Source organism: Erythrolamprus reginae, chromosome 12 (genome assembly GCF_031021105.1).
Source record: "Erythrolamprus reginae isolate rEryReg1 chromosome 12, rEryReg1.hap1, whole genome shotgun sequence".
Classification (NCBI taxonomy): domain Eukaryota; kingdom Metazoa; phylum Chordata; class Lepidosauria; order Squamata; family Dipsadidae; genus Erythrolamprus; species Erythrolamprus reginae.
Genome location: NC_091961.1, coordinates 26561636 through 26574343, shown reverse-complemented (window position 1 = coordinate 26574343; position 12708 = coordinate 26561636). Strand labels below are relative to the sequence as shown.

Genomic DNA, 12708 nt, shown 5'->3' with positions numbered 1-12708 from the left:
TGAAATAAATAATTTCAGAGGAAGAAAAAGTTCAGGTTCTGAACTTTACTAACATCAAGGCGAGATGAATATTTCATTCCAAGAGTGAGCCGGAGCCTGAACCCTGGGAAGGAACATGAATACAGATCTGCTAACAAGCATTGCAATGGTTGGACAAGGGGAATGGGAATATGTCAGTGCAGGGGAGGAAATGTGCAGGAACAACCGACTGAAGGGAACTAATCTAAAACCCCAGAAGAATTGCTAGATTTCTTTTTCCTTTTTAATGTTACAGCATTTCGTGCAGGTTAACTCAAAATAAAAAGGGGTAGCAACACTGGCCTGGAAACCTGGAGCAGTTTGTGCTGTTGTGCATCGTCATTTGTGCTATGAATATGGATGTAAAACCTAACACTGCTGCCCTCATTTACTCAGAGGAAACATGGAGGATTACAGCAAAATTCTTGCACCCCACAAAGCAAAGTCAGGTCAGGCCAGATTTAATACTTTGAAAGGAACATCAAACCTAACAACTATTAACAATTAATTGTTGAACCGGAAGCAAGTTTTGCGACTCATGTTCAGTTATACATAATTATGCAAAGCTTTTTTTATCCCTTCCTAAATGCCTAAAGTAGTTCCCAACAAAAGGATTTATTAGAATTTTCCTTTTTGCTCCCTGCCTGTTTTTTCAGGGCTCTTCATTTTCCCCTAGGAAAGTTCTACAGAGGAATCGTTGAGTCTGTCATCTGCACCTCTATCACTGTCTGGTTCGGTTCTGCAACCCAACAAGACCGACACAGACTTCAGAGGAGAATCAGAGCTGCAGAAAAAACAATGGCTGCCAACCTGCCTTCCATTGAGGACCTGCATACTGCACGAGTCAAACAGAGGGCGGTGAAAATATTGACTGACCCCTCACATCCTGGACATAAATAGCTTCAAAACGAGGCTATAGAGCACTGCACACAAGACAACTAGACACAAGAACATTTGTTCCCAAACGCCATCACTCTGCTAAACAAATAATCCTCTCAACACTGTCAAACTATTTACTGTCTGCACTGCCATTATTACTAGTTTTTTCTCATTATTCCTATCACCCATCTCCTCCCATTTATGACTATAATTTGTTGCTTGTATACTTAAGATTTCTATTAATAATTGTTTACTGGTTGCTTATTTGACCCCTATGACAATCATTAAGTGCTCTTCCTCATGATTCTTGACAAATGTATCTTTTCTTTTACGTACACTGAGAGCCTATGCAACAATGACAAATTCCTTGTGTGTCCAATCACAATAGAATTCTATTCTATTCTATTCTATCCTACTCTATTCTACTTTACTCTCCTCTCCTCTACTCTGTGATGGGTTACCAAAAGTTTTACTAACACACTGTGGGTGTAGCTTATGCATTTGGGTTTCAACCTCTTTCAGTGCAAATTGGGTGTTCTGGAGTGGAGCTCTAAATTTTGCTACCGGAACTGCGTTCCTGACCGTTCCCGTAGGAGCCCATCACTGACTCTACTCTACTCTACTCAACTCTATTCTATTCTACTCTACTTTATTCTCTTCTCTTCTTGGAAATAACAATTATATCACAAACTATTGATGTAAGTAGGGAAGGAAAAATACCTGGAAAGTGATGTAACTGAACAAAGGTGTCGAGGGCCGAAGAGTACAGTTTATAGATATTGCTGTACCAGGAGATGCCAGAGTGGAAGAAAAAAGAACTGGAAAAAATTACAAAATATTCTGACCTGGCTATTGAAACTACATGGCTATGGATGAAACATGTAACAAGTGATGCCCATTGTCATTGAGGCACTTGGTACCATGTCCAAGAATTTCGCAAAATACATAAAGAAATTGCAGATTCCCGCAATAACACTAGAGGTACTGCAAAACTGCGCTATTTGGAACATCATATATTTTAAGAAGATACTTGGTTGATACCTAGGATGCTGGCAGCAATCTGTATCAACCATTATTTTATTTATTTATTTATTTATTTATTTATTTATTTATTTATTTATTTATTTATTTATTTATTTATTTATTTATTTATTTATTTATTTATTTATTTATTTATTTATTATTTTGGATTTGTATGCCGCCCCTCTCCGGAGACTCGGGGCAGCTAACAGCAATAATAAAACAGCATATAATAATAATCCAATACTAAAAACAGTTAAAAACCCATTATTATAAAAACCAAACATACATACAGACATACCATGCATAAAATTGTAAAGGCCTAGGGGGAAAGAGTATCTCAATTCCCCCATGCCTGACGGCAGAGGTGGGTTTTAAGCAGCTTACGAAAGGCAAGGAGGGTGGGGGCAATTCTAATCTCTGGGGGGAGTTGGTTCCAGAGGACCTGGGCCGCCATAGAGAAGGCTCTTCCCCTGGGTCCCGCCAAGTGACATTGTTTAGTTGACGGGACCCGGAGAAGACCCACTCTGTGGGACCTAACTGGTCGCTGGGATTCGTGCAGCAGAAGGCGGTCCCGGAGATAATCTGGTCCGGTGCCATGAAGGGCTTTATAGGTCATAACCTATAGCACCAGTCAGTCGAATTTGTGTCATTTTTTTAAAATGTTCAGTTCACTGAGTTTCATATTTAATGAATAAAGGAGATAATAAATAAATGGATAATAAACGGATGTCCAAGTGCAGCCTCTATGTTGGTTGAGGCAGGCAGGATTCCCTTGAGTACCATTTGTTGGGGGTCAAGGGAAAGGGAGGGTTTTGCCTTCTCTTTCTGCTCAAGCCTGGGGTCATTAGATTCTTGCCCTCTGGCCAATGAATGTTGAGTGTATGGAATGATTGGTTTGGGTTTTTTAATGCTTTTTTGGAGTTTTAGATTTTTAATTAATTAATTGGATTCAAGATATTGTATATTGTTTATTATATGTTGTGAGCTGCCCCGAGTCCTCAGAGAGGGGTGGCATAGAAATCCAATTAATAAATAACAAATAAGATCCCCATGGACAATTGGTGGGTCACTGTGTAACACAGGAAGCTGGAGTCAATGGGCTTTGGCCCGATTCAGCATGGCTCTACTTATGTTAATAATAATAATAATAATAATAATAATAATAATAATAATAATAATAATAATAAAAAATCCCAGGGGACAGCAGAATTGAGGAGAAGCAGCTAGAGCAATTAGTGAAATATGAAGATCTAAAAATCGAGCTGCAACGACTCTGGCATAAGCCAGTGAAAGTGGTCCCAGTGGTACTTGGCACGCTGGGCGCAGTACCAAAGGATCTCAGTGGACATTTGAAAACCATCGGAATTGACAAAATCTCCATGTGTCAATTGCAAAAGGCCGCTTTACTGGGATCGACAAACATAATTCGCCGCTACATCACACAGTCCTAGGTGCTTGGGAAGCGCCCGACTGGTGATGAAATACGAAATCCAGCATAGTGATCTCGTTTGCTGTGTTGTATTGACATAATAATAATAACAACAACAACAATAATAATAATAAGCCAGTGAAAGTGGTCCCAGTGGTACTTGGCACGCTGGGCACAGTACCAAAGGATCTCAGCAGACATTTGAAAACCATCGGAATTGACAAAATCTCCATCTGTCAATTGCAAAAGGCCGCTTTACTGGGATCGGCAAACATAATTCGCCGCTACATCACACAGTCCCTAGGTGCTTGGGAAGCACCCGACTGGTGATGAAATATGAAATCCAGCATAGTGATCTCGTTTGCTGTGTTGTATTGACATAATAATAATAATAATAATAATAATAATAATAATAATAATAATAACAAAAACAACAAACATAATAATAATAACAATAACAACAACAACAATAATAATAATAATAATAATAATAATAATAATAACAATTACAATCATCATCATCCTCAGTGGCTGCAAGAAAAACACACAGATGAACTACAAACAGAGGCACAACTACGTGGCCAGATCCAGATGCTCCATTGGAACCTGTGCCACAACTACCACCTACCAGTGGTAAAGAACCGGTGGGATCATAAACCTGAGAAAGTAGTTGAAAACAAACATACCAAAATACTTTGGGACTTTCAAATTCAAAACTGACAAGGTTTTGAAACATAATACACCGGACCTCACAATTGTGGAAAAGAAAAAAAAAAAGTGAATTGTTGATGTCGCCATACCAGGTGACAGTCGAATTGATGAAAAACAACAAGCAAAACTTAGCCGATATCATCATCTTAAAATCGACCTACGATGACTCTGGCATAAACCAGTATTGGTGGTCCCAGTAATAATTGGCAAACTGGGTGGCTGTGCCAAAAGACCTCAGCCAGCACTTGAAAACAATAAACATTGACAAATCACGATCTGTCTGTTGCAAAAGGCTAAAGTACTTGGATCTGTGCGCATCATATGAAAATACATCGACTTGTGATATTGTGATATGAAATCCAGCATATCAATCTTGTTTGCTGTGTATTACTGTTTTTGTGAGTAGTAGTAGTAGTAGTAGTAGTAGTAGTAGTAGTAGTAGTATTTTCTATGTATGTGTATATCCATGAACACATGGATTTTTGAATGTTACAATTTACCAGTGAGAGACACAATTTTCAGGGGCTTCTTCTGTAGCTTAAGAAATCCAATACTTGTATTGTAAAATGCGTAACGTCTACTGAATTATTGCACAAAACATAAAGAAATCCAATAAAAAACATTTGATTTCTACAGAGAACCCACCTACCATTATTTAACCACCAGATTCATTTTCTGCTTACTAAGAACATGTCCAAAATGTGTCAGGCTGTTACAAACTACAATAGCTGCCTTTACGGAACCCTTGAAAGCCAAACTACAAGAGCCAGATGGATGAGCACATTGTGTGAACCCAACTGTGTCCAACAGTTCTGTCTACATGGCCCATCACTGGCCACAATCAGTAGCAATGGTCCACCAGGGTCTTGGATAGAATGACATCATCTTTTTTTCTCTCTTAGTATAGTTTTACTGACTGGAGATACCTGGAAATGAACTCAAGATTCATACAAAGTATGAGGTCTTTCGGGTTTTTTTCCTAGATCTTCCAAGATTTGGTTCACAGTGGATTGCCAATAAGGGAGTCAACAATTTCATGCAATTTCAATAAATACCAAGAATAGATACCCAACTCAAGATCTTCTCTCTCTTTCTATTGTGTTTTGGGATGTGCTAACCCTACGGTGAATGGGCGGAAGGGGCTTCTGCCCAAATGTTCAGAGATGCCAACAAATGCTTATAGGAAAGGTTATCATCCTCATCATCACCACCACCATCAACAGCAACATCTGTCATTAAATGGTAGTTGATATCATCTTTTACTAGGCTCTAGTTAAGTTAAATCATTAAGGGGTAGAAGGGGGAAAAATGTAAAACTCTCAATTTTCACCCTCTGGGTTTTTTACTCTTTATTATTAAGAGTTGTTTTTGCTTTGTTTTCTTATCTACATGGCCACTGATTAAATTTAAAGCTTCATGTCCTAACTTGGACATAGTCCCTTTACAGACAGCTAACATCAACTACACGATGTTAACTCGGTAGTAATGAGTGTCAGCATATTCTACATCATTTATTTCTGGTCAGATAATTTAAGAACACAGCCCTATTCTGATTGAAGAATTTCTTCATCTTTGTAAAGAAACTTTCTTTATAATTATGGGATAATAATAATAATAATAATAATAATAATAATAATAATAATAGCAGCACTATCCCAACTTCTTCATCCAATTCTGACATCTCTAAAATTCTGCCGAGAAGCCCATAAGCTTTAAAGTGGCGTAAAGTTGATATTACATCTGTAGCCTGGTTACACAACTCCTTGTGGTATATCATTCTGCGCTGTACATTAAGCTCATTAATTCTTGCTGTATCAACAAATTACGGATTTCATTGCTTAACAGTGCTGAGTGGAAACATGACATCAGCTTTCCAAAGGCTCAGATGATTGTTGGGGGCTTTTCGGAACCATTGGTGCCTAAGGCAGCGGGGATCCAAGCAATATTAAGGGGAATTTTGGGAGATGTTGCCACGGCTGGTCTAAGGCCTCTTTTCCAAGTGGCAAGCAGTCCCCGGCTGATCAGGAAACAGACTTTGAGCACCAAGTTTCAAGAACAACCAAGAAGTATCATTTCCACCATGGTGAAAAGTCTGAAGACCCCGGCTCAACCGGATTTGGACACACACACACCCTTCTCAAAAGACAGCAAATCTTTCCGGCTTCACCACCAACCCTTCAACTTCCTCCTCCTCCTGCAGAAGAGCAACCAGGAGAGGACAACCCAATCAGGAGAGGACACTCCCACCTTCCAGAAAAGCTCAGGGTTTTTCAGAATCAACCATCATAAGCAAACATCTGACCTTGGTGGTCCCTTTTGGAGATGGGTTATTATAGCCACCTTTATCTTGGCTGGTGGAGAAAGATCAACCCTGCTCAGTGGAGACAATCCACTCCATGCCTCCGACCACAACTCCAGGAAGGTAAAACAGAAAGATGTCCTAGTCCAGTGATGGCGAACCTTTTTTTCCTTGGGTGCTGAAAGAGCGTACGCACATGCTATTGTGCGTGCGCGAGTGGCCACAACCATAATTCAATGCCTGGGGAAGGTGGAAACAGCTTCCTGCACCCCTCTGGAGGCCAAAAACAGCCTGTTTCCCAACTTCGGGTTGGCCCAGTAGGCTCGTGTTTCACCCTCCTCAGGCTCCAAAGACTTCCCTGGAGTCCAGGGAGGGTTAAAGTGCCCCACCCGGTCCCAGGCTCTCTGGAAGCCAAAAACGCCCTCCCAGAGCCTCTATGTGAGCCAAAAATCAGCTGGCTGGCACACACATGAATGTTGGAACTGTGCTAGGGCAACAGCTCATGTACTAGCAGATATGGCTCCCCATGCCATCTGTGGCACCCGTGCAATAGGTTCGCCATCACTGTCCTAGTCTTAGCCTCTTGCAAGAGGAGAGGAAAGCAATACCAGACCCATCATCCCCCACCTTTCTATAGGCCTACAGCCGTCGCAGACTCCACCAAGAGTCACCAGATTGCACCTTTTTTTCCCACCAGCATCTTAGCTGGCTCTCCAAGAGGTCTCACTCCCATCTCCAAAACCTACAACCTTCCATGCCCCCGTTCTCCGCCCCCCATCTTCCCCCAGACTCCCCTCCCCTCTCCCCACCCACCCACCATCCCCAAGTGCCCCCCCCAGGGCAAAACCCTGCGCTCTTACCTGAGGGTGGCGCTCTCTCCTTGCCTGACCGTCACGTTGTCCATGGCCTTGGGGAAGGTGGCATCTCCGCTGCGCACCGGCACTCCTGCGGGCACAAGGAAGAGCAGCCTCAGACACAGGACCACCAGGCACCGCCAGGGCAGAACCAAGCACCCCCCGATGCCCATCCTTTTGGGGATGCGGGGAAGTAGTTTTTTTTAGCGGGAGCCAAATCCACCCCAGACGGGGGCCCCCAAAAAGCGCAGAGTCCCCAAAGGATACCAAGTAAAGGCAGGAGGGGGGGGGACAGGGCGACGAGGGAGATCTTGAAATCCAGAGGCGGCGTTTGCTTGGTTGGAGCCGGCAAGAGAAGCAGCAGCAGCCGAGAAAGAAGCGACGGAGGTGGCCGGGCGCTCCACGGCTTCACCAGCCCCGCTTTGCAACGCGCAATTCGGGCATCGTCCCTCGCTTGGCAAGCCGGAGCGCTCCGCAAAAGCCCGACACGCCAAGAGTTTCCCCCAAAGTCCCAGCTCCGGCGGAGAGGCGACGGTCCCCACGCGCCACCCGAAGCCCTGGCAACTTCTCCAACGCCGGCCGAGCCCGGCTGGCTTTGGGAAGGAAGGAAGGGAAGCGCGCGGCGCGCTGCCCGGCTTGGCGGCTGGCGGGCTCCCCGCGCTTCAGCCGGCCGGCTCGGCGCTCTCCCCGGGCTGGGCGGCTCGGTTCTTTCCCCAGTGCCGGAATGGCCCGCTGGCCGCCCGGCTCACGCAGACACGCCCGCGCCGACTTCCCGGGGTTGTCATGGCAGCCAGTCCATCACTGACCGGCACTTCGGGCTCCCCGGCGCAGGCGGGCGCGGAGCAAGCCAGCCTCCTTCGCTCGCGGTCCAGCTCAGCCCAGGGCGCCGGGAGGGAGCGCGGGGAGGGGGCGGTTACGCGCGCGCGGATTAACCCGCCAGGCGCCGACGGCGCACCTTGGAGCAGCGGCAGCGCGTGTGTGTGTGTTTGTGCGTGCAGGTTCACCTTCCCGCCCCGCCCATCCTCTCCCCCATCCGGGTTCACCTCTGCGAATACTTTCTTCCTCCCCCAGCACCCCCGAAACTGGAGCTTGCCATGATGCAACTTGGTTCAGTTTGGAGAGGCACGCGCAAGCTCCCCCCCCACACACACTCCTCTCCTCCAAGGGTATCGTTCAACAACAACCCTGTAGGGTGGACTGGGATAAAATGGAGGGGCTTGCTCCCAAAATCAAGGGGTGTTTGAGCTGCTGGGTCTAAAGGGAGGGAGGGAGGGAGGGAAGGAAACATAGAAACATAGAAGTCTGACGGCAGAAAAAGACCTCATGGTCCATCTAGTCTGCCCTTATACTATTTTCTGTATTTTATCTTAGGATGGATATATGTTTATCCCAGGCATGTTTAAATTCAGAAGGAAGGAAGGAAGGAAGGAAGGAAGGAAGGAAGGAAGGAAGGAAGGAAGGAAGGAAGGAAGGAAGGAAGGATACTTGCCCCCACCAACCTGGGTCCTCATTTGACCCACCTCTGAAGGATGGAAAGATGAGTCAACCTTGAGCTGGTGGTGAGATTTGAACTGCTGAACTACAGCTAGCAGTTAGCTGAAGAAGTCTGCACTGTTGCACTCTAATCACTGCGCCCCCCCAGGCTTTTAACATACAACACATATATCTCTTTATTTTCCCCTAATTAGCCCAAACACACCCAGCTGGGTATGATGCCTAAGGGGGGACTAGAATTCCCAGTCTCCTGGTGATTGGCTTAAAGTTACCCAAATGTTTCCTCAGGCTGAGGCAAGGTTAGAATTATCAGTCCCCATGAGATTGACCCAAAAACATTCAGTGTCTTTCGTGTTTATGGTAGGACTAGAATTCAAGTCACCTGGTGTCTAGTCTGATGAACTTAACCAATAGACCAAACTCCATTAATCTGAAATATGGAATTTTTTTTCATACAATGTTACCTTTTAGAAAAAGGTAAGAAATAATGGACTCTTGAAATGCCCAGAGCATTCTAATATTGGAACACGCCATGCACTCTGCAAAATAATATTGCCCAGTGTTACAAGATAACCTCTGTCCTGAGATCACACTGAAAACATCTGGAGAAGACCAGGAAAAAGTCAAATTGATTTTTTTTAACAAAAAAATTGAAAGGGAATAGCTGTTTTTGAATGCAACTTCCCCAAGCTTGGGGAAGTGCATTCATAAATGTATCAATATGTTAATTTACTAATTAAAATATTAGTACTAAACCAGCATATCACTACAAGTGCCATAGCAGATGAATGCTATACCAATCCTAATTACATTATGCCTTAGTAATATATTGTATAAATCCAGTTAGTGTTTAATTCATTCTTTAAAAAAATAAAGTCTCACTTTAATTGAGTTAAATTGACCAATCTATGAATGGGGGCTTGTGAGTAAATAACTCCTCTGCCTTTATAATCCATGTATTCATACAACAGACATCTTCACCAATAAAAAAAAACATGCACAAAACATGTTTTGTGCATGTTATTTTTCAGTCATTAAATCATGGCTAAGCCTCAATCACCCCATGGCCCCCCATCCTCGGCTATCTCCCAAATTTTGTCCAAATTCATGTTCATTGCATAGATGACACCATCTAACCAGGGCTAGTTTGCTCCCGGTTCGTAGCGCTTCTATAGAACCGGTAGTGAGCCGCTGGTGATGTCATGATGATGCCACTGACCCAGTTCAGTGGTGTTAACGTATGAGCAGAGTAATCCTTGTTTACCAAGGTTGTGCCCACACAGTTTGAAATTAGTTGTTCACCACTTCACAGATATACAGTAATCCCTCGCTACTTCATGGTTCATCTTTCACGGATTCGCTGCTTCACGGGTTTTCAAAGGGGGCTTAAATCCATTAAACCCATTGAAAATTTTAAATCCATTAAAAATTCATAAAATTCTTCTACAGTACTACTGTAGAAACTGGTAGGATATCACATGTAGTTGCAGCTGAGAAAAAATATAGAATGATTGTCTTGGAACGCATCCCCAGCGAAAAAGGAGCAATCACTGTACTAATTTTGTTTGAGCAGGGAGGGGTGAGACTAGATGACCTGCAAGGTCCCTTCCAACTCTAACAATGAATGCATGGATGAATGAATGAATGAATGAATGATAATGGTTATAAATATTATAAAAATACTATAAGAGAACAGACACCAAAAGAATATAATTATTTAGTAATATTTCATCACTTTGTTTAACATAAATTTCATTAGAACTGAAATCACTGAAGGGAAAGTTAAGAGGGAGATAAAGGAAATAGTTGGAGAAAGGCAGAGGTGGGATGGAGAGAGGAAGGAAGGCAGGATGGAGAGAAGAGAAGAGAAGTAGATGGGAGAGATAGAGAGAGTAGGAGGGGAGCAAGAAAGAGAAACATGAACACAGACTGATAACCTGTTAATATGACAGAGGTGCTGATATGAAAATAAAAGAGATCAGCTAGAATTAGTTTTAGTTTAGTTTAGTTTTATTGGATTTATATGCCGCCCCTCTCTGAAAACCTGGGGCGGCTAACAGCAATCATAAACAATATACAGTAATAATCCAATACTAAAAGCGAATTAAAAACCCCTTAATATAAAAAACCAAACATACATACAAACATACCATACATACAATTGTAAAGGCCTAGGGGGAGAAGGAATCTTAATTCCCCCATGCCTGGCAGCAGAGGTGGGTTTTATTAAGTAGCTTGCGAAAGGCAAGGAGGGTGGGGGCAATTCTAATCTCTGGGGGGAGTTGGTATTATGTAACTATGTATGTAATGGATATGTTTTTAAGGTGTGTTCATTGGCCTTCTCCGGGTCCCGTCGACTAAACAATGTCGTCTGGCGGGACCCAGGGGAAGAGCCTTCTCTGTGGCGGCTCCGACCCTCTGGAACCAGCTCCCCCCTGAGATTAGGATTGCCCCCACCCTCCTTGCCTTTCGCAAACTTCTTAAAACCCACCTCTGCCGTCAGGCATGGGGGAACTGAAACATCTCCCCCTTGCCCATGTTGTTTTGGTATTAGATTGATTGTATGCGTGTTTTGTTTATTTGTTTTAATACTCTGGGGTTGTTTTTTATGAATTTTAGCTTAAAATTGTCATTGGATTGGTGGGTATTGGATTGTCGTTATGTATTGTTTTTGTCTTGCTGTGAGCCGCCCCGAGTTTTCGGAGAGGGGCGGCATATAAATCCAATAAATCTAATCTAATCTAATATGTATGAATATGGAGGTAAAAATTTAAAAAATAACAAAATACATACATACGTACATACATACAAACACACATGAGAAAGCTGGGTGGGTGGGAGTGAGAAAACCTAGCTAATTTAATTCACACAGTACACCTGCTAGCAATTAGATACCCCACCTTATTATAAATTGCTACTAACAGGAGCTGTTGGGTTGTAAAATGGTGACCTAGATGCAGAAGAGTTCATTACCCCATTACTAATCTCTAGAGTCACCCGATACTTTGTAAAACATTATTTAATTTGCTAACTGTGCCACTTAATCTCAAGCGTTCTGATCTCTGCCAGGCAGAGAAGACACTTCATAAAACAATGAAGACTTAGGATGATTGCTTCGCGCGGGGAGGGGACGGGGGTGTCACAAGGCGGAAGAAGGTATTTTTAAGCCTTATCATTTCCTCTTTCCACCAGCGCCTCCAAGTAGGTGGATTCTGCAGTTGTCAAAGGCTGGTGGATGAACAGCCTCGGAAAATAAAGGGAGTGGGATGTTTTGCTAGGATTTTTTAAAATCACTATTTCTCTTGATTGAGAAGAAGAAGAGGGGGGAAAATGAAAACCATAAAGGCCAGTGATTCTAGGCTCAAATCTAATTTTCCTAGGGAAAAAATATGCCAGCCTGTCACGTCCGTGAACATTTCAGAGTGGGGGGAAACTATGCACCTTAATTGAATTTCTATATTTTATTCATGCAGGTTCGCTCTACGGGATTTGCACTTCCGGAATCAACTCAGAACAGATTGACTCACCCTCCCAGCGCAAACCATAGTTTACAAATCACAGCCGCCGACTTCGCGCGCAACCTGAAGCCACAAATAAACCACGCCGGGTTTGAATGTGACCTCTTCATTTAAATTCTGTTTAATTGAAGTCAAAGATGAAATGAATGCAGCTTGAGTTTGGCTTAGATGTAGAAAGAGAGTGCTTGAAAGTTTGCACAAATCACCATGCCTGTGTGCTGTGCAAACCCAGTCTGCGGAGGTTTATTGAGAGGATTATGGTTGAGGAAACTATGGTTTATGGTGCGGATTGGTTTACCGGTGGTGGGTTCTAAATTAGTTTGCTACCGGTTCGTGTGTGCGCTCGTGCACGATGCTTCTGTGCATGCTACTGATTCTAAGAACTGTTCTGAACTGGGTACACAGAACTGGTAGACAAAAATTGAAAATAAGTCTACGCAGAGGGGCGGCATACAAATCTAAATAATTTAAATGATAATAATA

The 12708-nt window shown here is 43.2% G+C and overlaps 1 protein-coding gene across 4 annotated transcripts in view; it reads right to left on the bottom strand.

Annotated features, from left to right (window-relative positions):
- NTM (neurotrimin) overlaps nt 1-8060 on the bottom strand; it is a 380999-nt gene extending 372939 nt beyond the window's left edge. For 3 of the 4 annotated variants that reach the window (XM_070765651.1, XM_070765648.1, XM_070765649.1), the window contains exon 1: nt 7220-7386. In XM_070765651.1, coding sequence (XP_070621752.1) covers nt 7220-7386 — 167 coding nt within the window. Of the gene's footprint in view, nt 1-7219; nt 7387-8019 lie in introns of those variants that run through there. The other variant, XM_070765650.1, reaches the window with a different exon arrangement.
- Nucleotides 8061-12708: the final 4648 nt, after the last annotated feature.